At 42.6% G+C, this 18,666-nt stretch overlaps 2 protein-coding genes across 3 annotated transcripts; one reads left to right on the top strand and one right to left on the bottom strand.

Moving 5' to 3' along the window:
- Nucleotides 1–783: 783 nt before the first annotated feature.
- LOC109856980 (E3 ubiquitin-protein ligase CBL) lies at nt 784–17,656 on the bottom strand. Its single transcript, XM_020432778.1, has 5 exons — nt 16,524–17,656; nt 2,947–3,093; nt 2,560–2,832; nt 2,225–2,447; nt 784–2,063 (listed from the first exon to the last, which is right to left on the bottom strand). Exons 1-5 carry the CDS (start codon nt 17,069–17,071, stop codon nt 1,887–1,889), a joined length of 1,368 nt encoding a protein of 455 aa, XP_020288367.1. The 5' UTR covers nt 17,072–17,656; the 3' UTR covers nt 784–1,886.
- On the top strand, nt 3,445–6,758 carry LOC109856983 (probable phospholipid hydroperoxide glutathione peroxidase). Of its 2 annotated transcripts, XM_020432784.1 has the most exons (6): nt 3,456–3,555; nt 5,015–5,110; nt 5,568–5,670; nt 5,757–5,866; nt 5,953–6,044; nt 6,128–6,758. In XM_020432784.1, the coding sequence occupies exons 2-6, from the start codon at nt 5,050–5,052 to the stop codon at nt 6,341–6,343; spliced, it is 582 nt and encodes a 193-aa protein (XP_020288373.1). In that variant the 5' UTR covers nt 3,456–3,555; nt 5,015–5,049; the 3' UTR covers nt 6,344–6,758. The 2 variants fall into 2 exon arrangements, with proteins under 2 accessions (XP_020288374.1, XP_020288373.1); XM_020432785.1 differs by lacking the exon at nt 5,015–5,110 and having other exon boundaries at nt 3,445–3,555.
- Nucleotides 17,657–18,666: the final 1,010 nt, after the last annotated feature.

The raw sequence follows: 18,666 nt of genomic DNA on the forward strand, positions 1-18,666 counted from the left end.
TAGAGAGGTCTGAGACGTTTCTATATCGATTATATGACATTAACGTGACATTACACATTCTCGTCTACCGCCAACAGGTACACAATACATTCGTTTAACGGGATGTACATAACGATAGAGTGGTACGGGTTCCTTTCGAGTCCGCTGTTCACGCTACTCTGCCAGGATCGCGTCGCATGTTTCTTCCTCTTATTCGTAAACGCTTACGCATTTGGAGTCTTAATAAATATAAGGGAACGTTTTTATATACGTATACGTCTTCTTCTTCTTCTTCTCTTTTTTTAATTTTTTTTTTTTTTTTTTTTTTATCTTTGAATCGTAGCTGTGTTATTATTATTTCTCGAAAATAATCACTCGTTTATCACAATACTTGCAAGTGCAAATGTTTTTGAATGAATCTCGATCGTTAACGAGAGGAATAATACGAACGAATGTAACATGTGATGGATATGCGAAGTGGATTAATAAATTGTTGTTTACGATATAAAATACTATTTCAATACTTAATAATTTTAAATAATACGCGCGCGCGCATATAAATAATAATATATATCGTGTATTAATATCCAACATCTCGTATTGGCGTTTAAAATACGTGTTTTCATTCACTTTGCAATGTGAATCGAGAAAAGCAAAACAACAAGTTACAGTATTGGTTAAATAAAACTTCAGTATATATATATACTTCAGTATATATATATATATATATATATATATACATATATATATATATAACTTCAATGTGTACATATATATACACATATATATATATTAAATTTTTTTTTGAAATTTTCTTCTATAAATCAATTTAACTACAAGACACATTAGTCCACATTAATATGTCTATAAATAAGATAATCGTATGTGTGTATAAATAATACACGCAAATATCTCTTTCAGGCATTAAAAAGTCTTTTATATATGCACATAACTTTAAAAAAGAGCGCTTTTAATAACTACGCATGTGTGTATGTGTGCACATGCATTATGAATTCTGTGAATCGAGAGTGTAGCGTTTGTTTTGTTAGTAGATAAATAAATGTGATGAACCCACATTGTGGCTGATTGATGCGAGCCCACTTGCTTAATTATAAATTCTTTCGCTAGATAACGTTTTTTCTCTTTAACGCTTTTTTTTCTTTTTTTTTTAGATTACAACATCTAAATTCGATAAAATTCCTTATCAAACTTTAATCTTTAGACCGTTGAATGAATTATCTAAGAAGGCTATCTTGTTCGAAAACTATATATACGTGTGTGCGCGTGGTCATAGTGACAGCGACAATGGGTCATACAATAAGCCGCCGAATCATAAATATTTTTACTGAAATGCAAGAAAAGCGAATCTTACCTGAAAGCACTCGTATAATCGATGCGAAATATGTAATTATGCGACATAAACAATTTCAATAATATGTTAGTTCGTGAAAATTCGCGATGGAGACAGAGATAATCGACCGATCGATCGACTAACCGATCGAGCGACTGATCTCTCGCCGATTATTAATCATTTGATGCAAACAAAAAAAAAAATAAAAAAAAAAAAATAAAAAATAAAACACATACAGTAAGTGACAACGAACTCTACAGAACCACGGTTCTGCGATTTGGTTAAAATCTTGGTCCCGTAATCGATTGCAGTAGCTTCTCCGATACATTTACGTGACTATACAAACTACTGCGTACCTGCCTCTCTCCACGGGATACAGCTTTACAGTCGTGAAACGACAGACTTACGCGAAATGACATGTGACACGTGTGTGTATGGCCGTTGGTAAACCGCGAGATCTCATGAAATGTATGAGACATTCTCAAGAATGAGGCATACTGCGGGGGGGATGTTGTTATACATAGAACACATTTAATAATGAAGGTGGATGCTATTCCTAGTCGGATACCTCGGTGTCGGGGTCGAGATCCCGCGTAGGGGTCGACGCGTTGCTAACCGACGCCGAAACCGCTCCGGGTTTGTGCGTTCTTCGCGGATCAAACGGATCCACGACGATCTGCTCGGTGCCTTTAATCTCGGCTCGACAAAACGGACAACCCTGTCCTTCGGAATCCTGCAAGCAGACGGTCGGACATACATTAAAATACTTCGCGTTCTTGCGTGACTTTTTTTTTTTTTGCACAAATTTTGTAAAATAAAAGAACCAGTTCCCCGACCGATGTGTGATTTATTGAATTGAGAATAGTTCATTTAACGCGCAAGATTATATACTGCTACCTGCCAAGATGTGAGACACGGCGTGCAGAGCAGATGTCCGCAAGGTTCTATCCTCACGTCCTTATCGTGCTCGGCGCAGATTTTACACAGCTGGAATGTGCTACCCATCTCGCAATACAATTCGTACTGCTCCGCCGTCACCTTTATGTGCTCCTCCGGCGTTGGTTGTACGGCCCATGTCAAATCTGGATTTATATTTCGACCGTCTGGATACAGGTAGCTGCAAAATTTTTGAAACTTGTTATTGAGATTTCTGAATCCGATCCTCCGTGACGTACATAAATAGAACAAAGTTTGTTTTTTTTTTTTCACATAAAAAATATAACACTCACAAGCCTTCCCGATAGCCGTCCAGTAAAGCTTGGCACAGACTTTTGTTGTGCGGTATAGTTTGAAGGATATCACCGTCAGACGTGACGTAGCCAATTGCCCATTGTCCCAGCCTCGTGCAACTTAATCGAAATACGTAACTCCCGGGTTTGGTGATGCAATATTTTTGTAAACGCGCTTTCACCTCGTCGTAAGTGAGAAAAGCCACGTAGCCGGGATGCGTCACAGCCAGAATTTTCCAGTTGCGCAAGAGGGTCGACCATGGTTGAAACAATCTTGAACACAATTGCGATCATCATCGCGATTGAAACGTATACCGAATAAATCACGAGTAAAATTATAAACGATCCTAAAAATTAATTCATTTGCCGCAAAAATTTCTCGTTTACCTTGTAAACACGTCAAATTCGAAGTTGGAAATGTAATCGTTACAAGTCAGATCTATCGTGGATTTCAGTGCCATTGCCTGCAGTCCCGAACTGATCGGATGAACTTTGTTCAATTCGTATCTGAACGCCCTCCATGACACCAGTGTACTGAAAAAAAAAAAACAAAAAAGATGAAACAATATTAAAAATATGAAACATTTTGCTCGACGATAATAAAAAAAAAATCCGATCTCTTTCTCGACAGTTTGTGCGAGAAAAATTCTAAAAATCTGATTTTAACAATTCTTAAACAAAGTTGTCGGAGAATTCAAGTCATTAAAGATGATTGTCGCGAATTTAGGAATCTGTTATTCTCAGATTTTGTCGCGCAAAAATTTCACGAGTCGAGTTTGTTTTTCCTCGAACGAGATGCGCCCGGGGTGCCGCTCGAAGTTCCTCGAAGGTACGTCACTGCGAAAGTCTGACACTTGTGCAAGATTGTACCGCGCGTGCGCGTCAAAGGTCGCTTCGCGGATGCGGAATGACTAGCAGTACGAGACAACAACTCACGGCGTTCGGAGATTTCCTCGAGGTGCGATCGGCGGAATACGTGCACACACATTTTTAACGGTAAGACAAACCGTTTTGTTTTAATGACACGAGCAAACGTGCGAATGCACAGACGCATTTTGTAAAAAAACGCCGGAAAAAAGAAATCTCTTTGCAACCAAACCGGGACGTGTCTCTTGTTGTCGCTTACGACGAATTCGATTGGATGCACTAGTGCGCACTGAGTGCGTCCTCTTTCAGTGTTAGTCAAATACCAACACTGAAATATTCTACAACACATTGAAAGAAGACGCACTCAGTGCGCACTAGTGCATCCAATCGAATTCGTCGTTAGACACGCAGTTGCGCAGAGATTTCATGAGACGGGGAGCCGGCTGATCTTCGCGGATCTCTCACCGCGAGAGGTTAGATCGGCGCACGAGAGACGTACATATTGCACAAGAGCTTACACACACCTCATTATTCCAGATATATATATACACCTTGTATTTGACTATTCATTGAGGAAGAGAAGAAGAGAATTGTGCGATTCCGACATATTAAATAAGAAAATCAAAGATAATCAAAGATACTTCAATAGCACTGTGATTATTGGAAATTTAGAAAATAAACAAATAACTAAATATATATATATATATATATATATAATGTAAAAAGTTTGGTTTATATATAAATATAATCGGCGTCGACAAAACATTGACAGCAGAGCTAAAAATAATTTCGTATCATTTTGTTGACCACATCAAACAAACAAACGAGATAACATGTACAAACCATCGACAAATGTTATCAATAACCGTTGCGGTCTAATCTAAACTCATCGACTTAAAAAAGACACAGAGAAATATTCATTTGTAAGTCGTTTGAACGCGACACAAATATTTATCTAACGCGCTCTATTTTTTCACCTTACATCTCTTTCTCTCGTTACGTAGTAATTGTAGTCGCTAGAACTTTCAACGTTTTTTTTTACGATTTGTTTGTAAACGCTTTAAGTCGCTAAAAATCGATTGCGGTCTCGTTCGATCGCGGTTTGCGTCAGGTGTGATTATTATCTTCTCCGACTGTAGCGTATAAGTGTTACATAGTTCGCACACAAACTATAATCGTTTTCATCTTATTGGCGCCGACACTCGATCGTGTCTCTTGACGCTCGAGAGTTGCGTCAACGAACAATAAAAAACCCAACGAGTGTTTTCCAAGATTATCATTGATCTTATTGTTCGCCGCTTTCTTTTACCACCGTCGTCTAAGTTGTGTTGCAAAACAGAAATTTAGTTTGGACGTACTCAAGTTAATAACAATGGACGATTCCGAGCAATCGGGGGTAATGGCGATGGTGGTGGTGAATTTTTCATTGCGGTTTCGATTTCCTGAACCTCGTGTATATGCCCACACATTATATAACATTGTTTTATATAATCCTATGTATAGAATTCGTCTTTGTGTAGAGAACGAATGTATGTACAGTATGAATGTATACTGTTTTTCTTTGTATACATATAGTATATCGCTGCAGTTTCAGGAGCGGAGTCCCGCCGGTACACGCCGGAAATGCGCGTAATAAAATTCACGCTATCCACCGGACTTGTGCACTTAGTCCGAAATTTCGCAGGCACGTAATTTGACAAAATTGTCCCGATTGATCACTTCCTCACATTAGCGTCGTCACTTCCCAATTAGCGATAAGCATTTAATCCGTCAATTTGTAAATAATCGATCTCGCTTTTTGTTTTTGTTTTTTAACGTAATTACACAAGTCACTGTTTGATCGTTATGTTGTTTTAATGTGTTTTAACATCGCACAGTTTGCTCGAACACACTCGCGTAAAAAGTTCGGAGAACACTTGTTGTTTACCTTTGTGATCTCAAGTGATCACCTACATTGATTAATGTAGGCGTTCGCAAAAACTGAATGCCATCGAAACGTCAAAGCGTAAAGCGAGATGATATCGAATTAACACTTTCAAAACTCGTAGAATGAATGACTTTTCTAACTTTCCTGCGCGCGCGCGACAAATATAGAATTTTCCATTTAGTTTATTTCGAGATTTTAACGCTCGCAATTGCAGTTGCAGCAACAGCGATGAGCGGAAACAAAGATTACAAGTCGGCCACGTCCATTTACGATTTCACGGCGAATTCTATCAAAGGGGAGGAGATACCATTGTCCAAGTAAGCGCAGTCTCGACACGTATCGTGATGCGAAAACTGATGACGAAAAGCAAAAGTAATAATAACGATTGTTTTTTTTTTTTCAGATACAAAGGCCACGTGTGCTTGATCGTGAATGTTGCTTCGAAATGCGGTCTCACGGCGACGAATTACAAGGAACTGAACGAATTATACGACGAATACGCTGAATCCAAAGGTAAATTTTTATTTACAGAGCGAAAGTTTTCTTCGAACAATTTGGAGCAACGTGTTTAAATATTTCTTTTTTCCCGTGCCTGACAGGACTACGAATTCTGGCATTTCCCTGCAACCAGTTCAACGGACAAGAACCAGGCAACAGCGAGGAGATTTGCAGTTTCGCCGATCGTCAGAAAGTAAGTTCAAGTTTCACGATAGGACGTAAATAATTTGTCTTTTTCTTTCAACGATTTTAAGCGGTCGTATTTGATTCTTACAGGTAAAATTTGACTTGTTCGAGAAAATTGACGTAAACGGAGATAACACGCATCCGCTGTGGGCGTATCTGAAGAAAGAACAGGGCGGCATATTGGGTAGCTTTATAAAATGGAACTTTACCAAATTTATCGTGGATAAAGAGGGCAAGGTCGTTGAACGTCACGGTCCTAATGTGGATCCGCACAAGCTAAAAGGATCCCTCGAGAAATACTTTTAAATCACTTCTTAAGTCACTTTTCCCGTTTTTCTTTATATACATTTTTCTAAAATTAATATATAATTGTGCGCATAGTTTTTCGTACATGGGTAATGTGACTGTGTGAGTACATAAATAAATGGTTAGACGCTGTTGTTTCATTGTATTAAATCACTTAATTTGATAGATTGATCTCTGTTAATTTCAATGTCTTGAAGCAAAAATTTCACATCAGCGTCAACAATGTTCTACTAATATTTATTTTAATTCTGATACGTATGTTGCTTTTGCAGTCATGAAGGCACTAATTGTAAGATGTATAAGTGATGGCGAAGCCACACGCAGAAGTATCTTGTATATCTACTTTGCATCACACACGCAGAAATTTGTTCTACTACAATGGTAGAAGAAAAAATAAATCTGTTTATCAGGTGAACATGTTTGTTTGATTCTTTGGCTAAATTTTTGTCTAAATTAAATGTCTTTTTATTCAAAGATTTCTTAATCTCTAGAAAATTTTCGAATATTGCAATATTAAATACTGCAATTAAATTATATAAAAGTTCACTTCTCTTATTTCAAATTAAAAAAATTACACAACGGCAGATACATGATATGAAAATCATGAGAGAGTTGGGGGAATCGATAATGTATTTTAATTGAAATAACGCGCTCAAGAGAGGCGTGGAATTACTATAAGTTAATTCGGAAACTTCGCTTCGGAGCTGAAACGTACATCCTGCCGGATGTAGCTGCTGCTTTTGTTCGACAACTTCCACAATAGTACGCGACGTGTATGAATGTAATTTCACTCGCGCGTATATATATTCACGCCCACTCTCTTTCGTCGCGATAATTAGCGCGTCGGTCACTTTCATACGCGGCGTTTACGTTAGTTCGCGACCTTGTCCGTTTACGGTGTCACCGGCGGCAACACTTTTAGCTTAATTGTGCCGTTTTAAACGTTCCCGTATTGTGCATGACGATTGTCACACGAGCGCGCGGGCCAATTTATCATTCGAGCACTCCGGGAAATATTATACACGAACGCCTCGTTTGTCAGTGTGAAATTTTCTTTCAGCGTTTTATTCAAGAGATGCGACTATACATATATCTATGTATTTTGTCCTCTCTCCCTGTTTATTGATCCCATAATTGTCCCAATTAGCAAAGTGTGTCATCACACCCATCGGGGTGGATTTTCCAACCGATTTCAAACGCATCTTCTATTTCGTTTTTAAGTTCCTTAAGTCAAATACGTGCTAATACAGTAATTCCCGCAAGTGTCACGTACGATGGAAAGAAAACAAAATTTATATTTTCAGCAGATTTTATCAGCTTCATTTTCGACGTAAACTCGCTCGTATCTAATCCGTGTGTACGTGTTATACATGCACACTCTTGCGGTAATTTGTTAGTAGACGCTGTGCGCGATGCCAGGTGTCGACAGCAGGACAAGGGTAAGCGTGACGCACGTTCTCTCCGTCCTGAATTCGCATCCCCCAAGCGAGCTTGCGACGATCAAAATGGGTCATGTCCTCCATCGTCGGATCATAATCTCTCTCTCAACGTACTCTGTGCGCTCCGTAGTAGACACAAGTGTACCGCGCACGTGTGTGAGTGCGGACGGTGTATGAACAAAACGAAGTTGAGAGAGAGAGAGAAAGAGAGAGAAAGATAAAGATACTAACGCTATAATTAGTCGTCCTTGCTTGCCGATTGATCCGAGGCTCGCCTCCATTCATAGAACATCGCTTTTCCGACGTCGACGACGTCGTCGTCGTCGTCGTCGTCTCTTCCAACGTGACGTCTGACACGTTGCGAGAAAGATATCTCTCATGACATCGCGTAGGAACAGCATTTTTTTGTCCTTTGATACTTATCGTTCGTATCTTATAAATTAAAACATCTACTCTAACGAATAATGCGATTTCAAAAAGTAAATAAAATAAATGATCTTATCGATTTCTCTATTATTAATTACGTTCACGCGAAATGCGTATAGACAGAGAGAAGATTTTTACAAGATGCTTGTAGGAAATTAATCTCTTTGAAATTATTGCAATAAAAAGTATTCTGTACAGAGTAGAATTATTATATCGATAATATTCTGTACAGGATGGAATTTTTTCTGTACAGTAGCGCATTATTTTATCCGTTTGATTATATATAAAATTTTCACACACACACACACACAAGGCGTGTTTCTATTTTATCGTGACGACTGTCTTCCTAGGGTAAAAATTTAAGATCTGCGAACAATTTCTCTCGTCTCGGTATATTACTGTACCCCGATGCGGAGTCACGTAAACGAGATAATATAACGTGATACACGTCGAGTATTTATGGGAAATACGGCTCAGCGGTAGCTCTCAATATGTCACTGGGGAGACCTTTGAAGGTTGAGAAACTACAGACAAGACCGGAGGCTGCCAAGCCCATGCACAGGGTGAGGTCTGTAAAAACGTAGCTAGATTAATTTCCTCTTCAACTATTGATTTTTAGAGAAAAAAAGAAAAAAAAACTGGTTCAAGTAAAAGTTAAAAAGAGATATATACGTATACATCTCAAAAAGAACATTTTTTGATGACTCTAAAGAGATTTGCATAAATTGAAGCAACTAAATCACACCACCAGAAATAACTACCTCGTTTTCGAAGAAATGTCAGCTACGAGCATTTTTTTTCTCGGTTACGAAATTCCTAGATCGTCTCTTCGATCCTCAACCTAGACGTGCCATTTGGCAACTAAAATGTCGAATGTGTTAACAACCACATTTGAATATGAGAAATTCCATAGCTTTTCAAGGAACCCGCATATTCTATTCTTCCGTTCACGAGAAAACGAACGATAAAATGAGGAACAATGCGAAGCGCCAATCCCTGACTTCCGACGACGAAACGGGAGACAATGAGGACGTAAAAAACCGGGAAAATGACGCTTCGTCATCTTCATCAACCCAGAAGAAAATTTCCCTTTGCTCGTCTTTTCACCGAAGCAAAGGACGTAAGGGGGGTGATCGATAGCGATGACGTAGAGTTACCCCTGAATTGTGTCATTTGTGATAGTCCTCAAGGACTAATGTTGACGTTGTCAACATATTAACGGTACGTTATATACGCTCCGCTTCACGGAGGACGCACCTGCTTCCAGGAACGTCACGCACGCACGCGCACACACACACACACACATACGCGCGCCATTGTCCCGTGCGAACGGTTATCAGCAAAGTTCAGCCGTCAAAGGCGTCTAATTTCAACTTTAACCCTTTTTCCGCCCACGTTGACGTATGTGTGAGCCTTTCCTCGATCTTCCCCTCTCTCTCCTCGGCGACGACGACGACGACGACGACGACGACAGCGTCCCTCTCGCGTAAGAGAGACCCCCGCGTCCAGATGCAATTACGCAATGTACAGTACAAAAATACACATCCGCGGAAAATGTCAGTGGAACGGCTGGAATTACATTTCAAGGATGTTGCGTCCGTTCAAAAGGTTCTGCATCATGCTCGTATGAACACCCAACACACGAACGACGTGTCTCGACGACGACGGCGACGGCGGCGACGACGACGACGACGACAACGACGGCGACGTTCTCGTTAAAAATTGCAGTATTGGCATTCTATCGAACAGCGCTTTTCCTCCCTTCCCTCCCCTCCCGAGATATTTCCGGTCTGACATTTCCGATGCAAATGCCGTCGCTAACAGGTTTTACACCCGGTGAATTGACTTTTTCTTTCCTCCCTCGTAAAAAAGTATCTACACGTCTTCGTCACGACGGCGCTACAACTCTACAAATTCAGAGGTTGCGGGTCCGGATGCGGTTGGTTGAAATTATCGCGCTCGGAGGGAAGGAAATTTCTCGCTGAAAATCAAGGAACTATATATCCGAGATATCTTATCTAGGCTTGCGCCGAGTCAGCGTGAAAAAACCCTGTGAAAAAAAAAAAAAAAAAAAAAAAAAACAAAACAAACTGTGCGATGAATCATCACTTCCGTACGTGTATCTCATCATGTACTAAGTATTCGAATATTTGTGAAAACACGGCCTATCTGTGACGTTCTCTTCTGAAACTATCTCCGAGTGTTAACCGGATGAACCAGAAATGAGACTGGACGGGGGGGGGAGGGGGAGGTATGATGTGGTTATCGGCGCGCGGTCTCTCTGATTTTTTTGTGCGATAATGAGCTCTCGCGATCTCTCTCGCGGGCAGGACGAAATCTTCCGATAAACGTGGGCCGAGGCTCCCGGGCTCCTCCTCCGCGCGCCGGGCTCGCCGATTCATGCAATTCGCCTCGTTTAATTCGCCTTAATCGCGACGTCACGTCCCCTTCCTTCCGCTTCGACTCACGTGCGGATGTGAGCTTAACTCACCGGCGGCGACGGCGGCAGCGGCAGCGGCTGCGGCGGCGGTGGCGGCGGCGGCCGTCGCGAATGGGGGACGGACCCGGCTGCCTTTCGACGCGCGTGTAACGTCGGTACACGCATGTTGTGTGATCGCGTGACAGGGCCCACCGTGCTCGCGGTCCGAGCGTATTCACACGCGAACGATCGGACCCGCCGTCGCGCTGTTGCGCGCGAGTCCGGTCCTTGTAACCCGCATGTTATTTGTTTCTTTTTTTTTTTTTTTTTTTTTTTTATCGGATTCCCGGATCCTCTTTACTAATTGCATCTCTTTTGTGTACACAACCGCTCTCTTCCCACGTTCCTACGCTTAATTATGTCATTTATATCTATTTTATTGCGCAAAAGAGAAGAAAAACATAATAGCGAGATGCTTCAAAAAGATATTTTCGCATGAAATAAATTGGATAAGAATGTGTTATATAATTCAAATGTTTATTTTAATCCGCGTTCTCTCTCTTTCTCTCTCTATCTCTTTCTCTCTGTTGATGACTGTCAGATCCGGTGATGAAGATTATCGGGATTCATGTGGAACCGCGTTTAATTACGAATGATGTTTTCCTGTCAGACCTTATTTAGCCACCGGAAGATTAAACTTCGTGCCCGATCCGGGGGCATGCCCGGTTAGTTACGACACTGTCACCGCGTTGCTCACGGGGCTTAAAAGAGAACCGACATTGTGTGTACAACCGGGACCGGATGTTCGCGGATCATTTGACCGGAAACTGAAGGTTCGCGCATCGGCGTAATCGGAGCGACTCGCCACCACCACCACCACCACCACCGCATACTAATCGCTCTGCAATCGCCCGCATCTTATACATAAATACACACGTGTGTGAAACGCCGAGAGCGCGATGTCTGCATCTAATAAGGAAGAAAAAAAAACGCGCGAGTGATCGCACCGGTAACGAGCGTTGTTTTCTCGCGCGCGAATTTAACAAATTAAAAAAAAAATGTATGTATCGAGCAAATCTTATGGGAGTATCTCGCACTTTTTGTGAATTAATCTGCGCGCGCGTCCGCGAATGAAAGGTTTCAATCGTCCACGGTGGGACGCGCATGTCCGAAGTTGGACACGCTCGTCGTTTTGTCGAGCGCGTGTACAAAATACGCGACGCGCGCCGCGGTCATTCATGAATCGACTCGACCCGCTCGCTCCGTTTACACACACACACACACAATATATATATATATATATATATATTTATATCACCCTGACACATACAAATCGTCGCCACGCGGCCGCTGTACAAAAGCCGAGACGGCTCTCTCGCGCGACATTTTCCCATTAATTCCGAAAGAGCGCGTCCGCGGTGACGATAACGCGGTCGATATTGTATCGGGGACGATTCTCGCGCGCGCGGGCGGACAAGGTCGCCGGATGTAGCGCGGCACGTACACCGGAAGTAGAGGAATTTCGCAAGGTGTGAGTTATGCCCGATATCAGCGCGCGAATATCGCGCGCCTTCCCGTAAGCTCATTTTCCTTCGGATAGGGGAAAAAAAAACGCAAAGAAATTGAACAACGTGGAAAATAATCACCACAGTGATATTCTTCTCGAGATCATCGATATGCGGATGTGTAACGAGAATAGCGAGAAGGAAGAGGGAGCCGCAAATATCGCGCGGTATATCCGAGGACTCTTGCTGCGCATAACGCGCGCGAATTTGCGTCGCGGAAAGAACGCAGATAGAGTCCAGACGCGTGCGTTTCCTACGACTTCCTTGTTTATCTTCGGATATCCGCGGCCGCAATAACAAACGTTGAAACGCGGCGATGGTAGTAATAAGTAACGGTTTCTCTCTCTCTCTCTCTCTCTCTTCGTGTGCCGGACGTCGCGCGGCGATTTACACGGCTGGACGCGCCGTCGAGGACGGAATCGTTACACCGGAAGTTGTTTTACGCTAATAACAGCGCGGTATCTGCTATTTGCTCGGCTCGCGCGATGTTCGTACACCACGCGACGCAGAAGAGATAGAGAGAGAGTGAGTGAGTGAGTGTGTGCGCGTTTACCGTTTCAAACGCGACACGAGAGGGTTATAGGGGCGTTTGTGCGAGCGACGGTCTCATGCGTGTGTCACCGCCGACGAGAGCAAATGCGAGTCCAACCGGATAGAGCATTCTTCGTTTATTACCGCCGAATGCATTAAATCGCGACGTCGCGGGTCAAGCACACGCGATTGACGTCAGAGAAGAGAGCGCGCGGCAACGATCCGCCTTGGCTTTTCGACAGCGATATATACACCGACGCTCTGCCACACCGAGACACACACGACTCTTACGTGTACATTTATTATTACAGCGTCTCCTCTTCGCGGAGAGAAGTGTTTTATTTTTTAAGTTAGTCTCGACGAAAATATCGAAAAAATTAATCCCTCCGGAGAAACGATCCTTGGCCACGTTTTCAGCGGAAGAACGCCAACGCGTTTTTTCTTTTTATTTGATTTTATTTGATAGAGTTATCTTCATAAGAGATCTGTCAAGGATCCTCGAGAAAAGTTCTGTTAAGGTGAGAAAATTGCAAAAACAGCATTTTGCTGTGAGAGGCGGCTATTGAAATTCGAATAAATTTCACGGATATTTTCAGTTTCGCTCCGTTTTGTAAATAACAGAAATATCCGCAAAGCGGCAGGAAATATATAAGTGTCATAAATCATACAACTATGACGTTTGACAGTTCTGACAGAGAAAAATTGACGGTTGCCTGTTTAAAAAATAATAAAGAAACTCAAGGATGTAAAAGGTGTGAATAAAATATTCACAGGATAAGAGACGTAGGAGAGAGATGTAGGTAGAACATGGTTTCACTTTTTTCTCATCTGCAGGTCGCGTCCGCGTCTCGCAGATCGAAGAAAACCAACGTCATTGCCACATGGATATTTTGGAACAAACAAAGAAGCGATTGACAAGTATCCGAAACGACAGTAGTAGTGTCGCGTTGTTCGCGTTTTATAAGTTTCGTTCTACGGACAAATGTCAAACGGCCGGCTCGTTAACGAGCGCGTAGTGCGACAGTAGTCTCCGCCAAAAGCGAACGCTCTGAGTGATTTTTGACAACGCACCAGTTTTGCGCGTTTTGGACTTCGAATTGCTGCCTCATCCGTCTTATTCGCCTCCGATTTCCATTTTTGTTTTTCGAAAATATGCGAAAAAAAAGAAAAAACGGCTCGGTGAAAAAAAACAAGGACGTTCGAGCGACAATGAAGTCATCGGTGCCGCAAACGGTGGCACGTACTTACTTCGACGAGCTGTCGCGCAAAACACTAGGCGCGCGATAGAAACGCGCCAGAGAGAGTTTGACATTTGTTTCTTTTCAGAGAATAAAACTTGTCAACGCGCGATACTGAAACCCGTGTCCGTCCGTTTCTGATGCCGTCTCGTTTCGGATACTTATCAATCACCCCACGCACTCTTCTCACGCTCTTTCCTTCCTGTTTTTTTTCCTTCTCCTTCTTTCTTTTTCTCGCGCGAATTCCCGATACACACATTACTCACCTTGCGCATCGCACGTGTGCAGGCGGCGAACGCGCCGCTTCGTCCAACGCGACTTCCGGTCGATAAAACGCATTCTCTATCGAGATAGAGAGAGAGAGAGAGAGAGAGAGAGAGAGTGAGAGTGTGTGCCCACGGTTGCACACGAGCCGACATGTCCTGCTTTTCGGTGCACGATAATATGTCAATATCAACGATAGACGTCCGGTGTCGTCTCACTCGCTCGTTCGCTCGCTCTATAGCGCGGCTTCCCTTCCTCCTCTTCCTCCTCCTCCTCCTCCTCCTCTTCCTCACATTCTCTCGCGTATGTATGAGTTTAGGTTAGGTGTGCGCACGTGCGAGATACGCTTCGCGCGCGCCCTTTTACATTACAATTTGTCTTTTATACGCACGTCTCCCCACGTACGAAATCTCTCTCCACGTGCGAATAGCTAGATGTTCGCAACTGTGATAAAAAAAAAAAAAAAAAAATAATAATAAAAGAAGGAAAACTTGAAGAAGAAAAAACGACAATTCGCAACTAGATAATGTTGAAGTGAGAAAAGTTAGGTAAAAGTTAGCTACACACACACAGGGATACTCCTCGACATGACCTAATTGAGAAATTCTTTTATTTTTACTGATATGACGTTTTTGAGAATTTTACTATTTTTTATCTTTACCGACGACGACGACCGAATACTCGGAACTAGTAAGTTAACGTCAATATAAAAAGCTCGCGGAGCTTGAAAACTGCGCAAAAAAAGCCAAAGTTTTTATTGCGCGGCCTTCTTTCATTTGTTCTAATTTCAAGCAAGAAGAGATTGTTTATTCGGATGCTGTGCTACCTGACGCACGTCGTCGCGAAGGTTTCTGTCCGACGGTCTCTCTGGCGTCACGTCAATATCGTTCGTTGAGACGAGAAGTGTTCAGAGAGGCCAACCTATGCCCGCAATATGAGAGCTAGAGAAAGAGAGAGAGAGAGAGAGAAAATTAGATCTTTAAATCTTTTGTAGTTTAAGACTCAGGAAGATTGCAGCGCGCACGAAGACGTCAAGAAACGTCATTGACGTAATCATCACGGAGGAAAGGCTTTAAGTCCTCCGGAGAAACTCCCACGAAAGTCGATGAACCTTTCCTGAACTTTGATAGAAGGCGCTCGCACACACAAGCAAACTCTCAGGATCTAAACTTATTATAATTGTCAAAAACTTTATACGTGCCGAAAAGGGAAAAGAGAGAGAGAGAGAAAAAACGACGATTTATATTTATAAATTATTGAAGATAAAACTTTTCTCTGTTGTGCAACTTTGATGAACGAAGATTCTTATATATATTTCAGCAATCTTCGGGCGTTATTTTCACGGAAGCCGACGAACTTTTCTTATTACTCTTGACGAGGAGTGAATGAATGATTGTATGAATGAAAGTAAAGACTTCTCGAGGCTGTGAGTCGATCGCGATAACGCGTTCCTTGAAAAACGTCGAGATAAAATAAATATATTATCTTGCAAAAAAAAACCCAGTAATTCAGTCCGCATACGTGTTTTGTGTCTACGTCGATTGCAAAGCAATTTTCTTGCAAATTAGTTTCGAACAGCAACTGAGAAAAATGCGCCAGATCTCTCTCGAGTTCGAGCGAAACCTGACAATGTTCGTCGGAAATAAAATAAGAAAGTAAAGTCAGTTTTCAGATTTTCAATCGTTTTTTTGAACAACGTAAAAGACCGCTCGCAATAACGCGCACACGTACGCGAGAAGGCAAGCAAGCAAGCACCGCAATGGCCCATTTTTCATGCATCTTACGATTACAAACACACACACACACACACACACTCATTTCCAGACTCAAATAACGTGTTTATATCCAAAATTACTGTAAAAAGACTAAATAACGTTGGTGGAGTAATGAGGCGGATGGGAGAAAACTGGATAGAAGCTCGTTCTGGGACAACTTTTCAATGCTGAAGAAGAAGCGCACTTCTCTCTCTCTCGACTCTCAAATATAGATCTTTTAACAATCTTCTCTCGCGCGAATTCTGAACGTTTCAAAGCAAAATGTGCCAGGGAATAAATTTTTCCGCTACTTATAAAAGCGAAGACTTTTTTCATTCCAAAAGTCCAAGTGGCACAAATACATCGTTTCTCGACGACGACTCGGACGACGACACCGTCGAATTTTTCGTTGGAATGCGAAATTCTGTGACAAAAAGCCTATAAAATTTTTTTCGTACAATCTGACAAAAGTGTTGCTGCATTGCACAGAACGGTATTCTTACGGTGATAGAACTGAAGAAAGAACCGGGATTTGAGTACATACCTGTTCCCGAAGCGTTCCTTCCAGAATTCAGCCGCGTCGGCCTTGGTGATGCGAAACTGATCACCGGCGAACACGCCGTTCGGGAATATAGCCTTCAGCTCGGACAACATGTGGCTAAACACAAGACTGAGCTTGGTGAGATTTCGTCTATAGTGGGACGTCTCGTCGAACATCTTCTCCTTGCCCTCTTTGAACAGCTTGATCGCCTGCTTGCACTTACGCATCAGGTTGTTGATGAACACGCAGAAGTGTTCGTTACTGTGCAGCACCTGCATCCGGTCCTCGTACTTGCTGTAGATGAGCCGCAGCCGCTGATACGTGTCGGGCAGGATGTCGAGTATGAACGGCGGCGAGTTCTTCAGGTTCATTTTTTGATGTTGGCACAGCTTCACCACCTTGTCCATCAGTTTCCAGGTTTTGTCGAGCGTACGTTTGTCGGTCGACAGCTTAGGAGGCGTCATCGCGTCCGCGAAGCGGCCCTGCAACTTCTGAAGGATCGTGCTTATGTGAACGGTGCGAGTGCGACTGCTGTGCCCGGACGACGACATCTTGACGGACGTGAATGTCGTGCGAATGCCGTGTGGGCCCCTCGTGCGTAATGTTAATGCACGCGTGATTTCTTCCTCGTTCTCGGTTTCCTTCCCTCGCGAGAAACACACGCACGCACGCACAACACGCACACACACCACGCACTCTTGACACACGTCTTCGTTTTTTTTCTTTCTTTCTCTTTCTCTCCCTCTCTCTCTCTCTCTCTCTCTCTCTTTCTTTCTATCTCTCTTCTACTCTCCCCTTGAGATGGGCACCTTACACCCTACCTGGCGCGCGCGGTCGACACTCGCTCTCTCACGATGTGTTTAAAGAAAGGTTAACCCGCACACACACTGGAGCGACGGACAAGCTCCGTAACACACAACCGCGTCTATCTCAGCGGGACGCGACCGCCGCGACCACGACCACGTCCTCGCGAAGTCGCGGACACGGGATGCAGCACCGGAACCTCGCGCGATACCACATCCTATTTACCTTGCTGGTGAACACGGCCGACGATCAAAGCCGAATACTCCGCAAGCATCCGCAAGCAACTCGACCAGACACTGTCACGGGCTACGCGAGCGAGACCGGACCGTGAGTTGTCGCGGCGCCGCAATGCAATGGACTCTGTTGTTTCGGTATCGCTGACGATGGCGCTGTGTTCTTTCTCTCTCTCCCTCTCCTCCGCCACCACCATCCTTCGTGCTCTCAAAAGTCTCAATGAAGTGCACGGTACATACTACACGCTGAATCGCGAGAGGATGGGTGCGTACACTTGTGATTTCTGCAGGAGGTCAAAAAATATATCGAGATAAAAACGCGGTGAAAAAAAAAAAAAAAATCGGAGCAAAAGAGCCGCAGTTTTCTCTAAAGGGATATTACTTAACGTCGCGTAAGAGTCAGAATTAAAATTCTTTGCGTGTACGTAAACCGCGCGTGTGTATCTGAATGTGCCCGAGTCACGAATAGCCGAGGAGAAGAGCGGTTTTTCTCTTCTATGCTTGTCTTCTCTTTCAAATCACCATCATCGGTCGACAGCTGACGGCTAAAATAAAACGAGAGCGTAAGATGAAAGAGAAATAGTTTTTCCCCTGCTCACGGTTCGCGGTCATAATGCGCGCAATTGTATATTAACGCAAGTATTCAATAATAATAATATTCTATAATATAATAAAAATATTCAGAGAAAAAAACTTTTTGTTTTAATTAAGTTTTAAAATATCGAATACTGTCTTTATTTTTAAAATATTTTATGAAATTAACTTTCTGCACTACAGATTTCTAAAAAACCGCAAAATTGTCAGACTTACATACCTGCGAATATTTAAATGCGATGTGTCTGATTCGAAAATTTCTGCTCCAAAGGTCAAATGTAGAGACCTCTATCGGAACTGAATTCTATTTCTCTAATATATGTATAACCAATCAGAATAGCCGTAAAGAGATTTTGTAAATGTGAAAATATTTGTTGCAGCAACATGCGATTCTTTCTTGTGCGCATGCGTACGCCAATCAGCTGATGATTTGAATCAGCTGAGTTTCGCGATTGTTTTTTAAATAAACGGAGATGTTTCTTTTTTCGTGGCAAATTGAACATTTCATCGTTTAA

Source organism: Pseudomyrmex gracilis, unplaced genomic scaffold (assembly GCF_002006095.1).
Source record: "Pseudomyrmex gracilis isolate BER0280 unplaced genomic scaffold, ASM200609v1 scaffold_138, whole genome shotgun sequence".
NCBI lineage: Eukaryota > Metazoa > Arthropoda > Insecta > Hymenoptera > Formicidae > Pseudomyrmex > Pseudomyrmex gracilis.

Coding starts and splice junctions, on each gene's coding strand:
- LOC109856983 (XM_020432784.1), top strand. CDS start 5,050: ATGCGCGTAATAAAATTCACGCTATCCACCGGACTTGTGCACTTAGTC. Junction 5,111..5,567: donor CTTAGTCCGAAATTTCGCAG/GCACGTAATTTG, acceptor TCGCAATTGCAG/TTGCAGCAACAGCGATGAGC. Junction 5,671..5,756: donor GAGGAGATACCATTGTCCAA/GTAAGCGCAGTC, acceptor TTTTTTTTTCAG/ATACAAAGGCCACGTGTGCT.
- LOC109856980 (XM_020432778.1), bottom strand. CDS start 17,071: ATGTCGTCGTCCGGGCACAGCAGTCGCACTCGCACCGTTCACATAAGC. Junction 3,094..16,523: donor AAGGAACGCTTCGGGAACAG/GTATGTACTCAA, acceptor TTTTTTTTTCAG/TACACTGGTGTCATGGAGGG. Junction 2,833..2,946: donor GAATTTGACGTGTTTACAAG/GTAAACGAGAAA, acceptor ATTGTGTTCAAG/ATTGTTTCAACCATGGTCGA.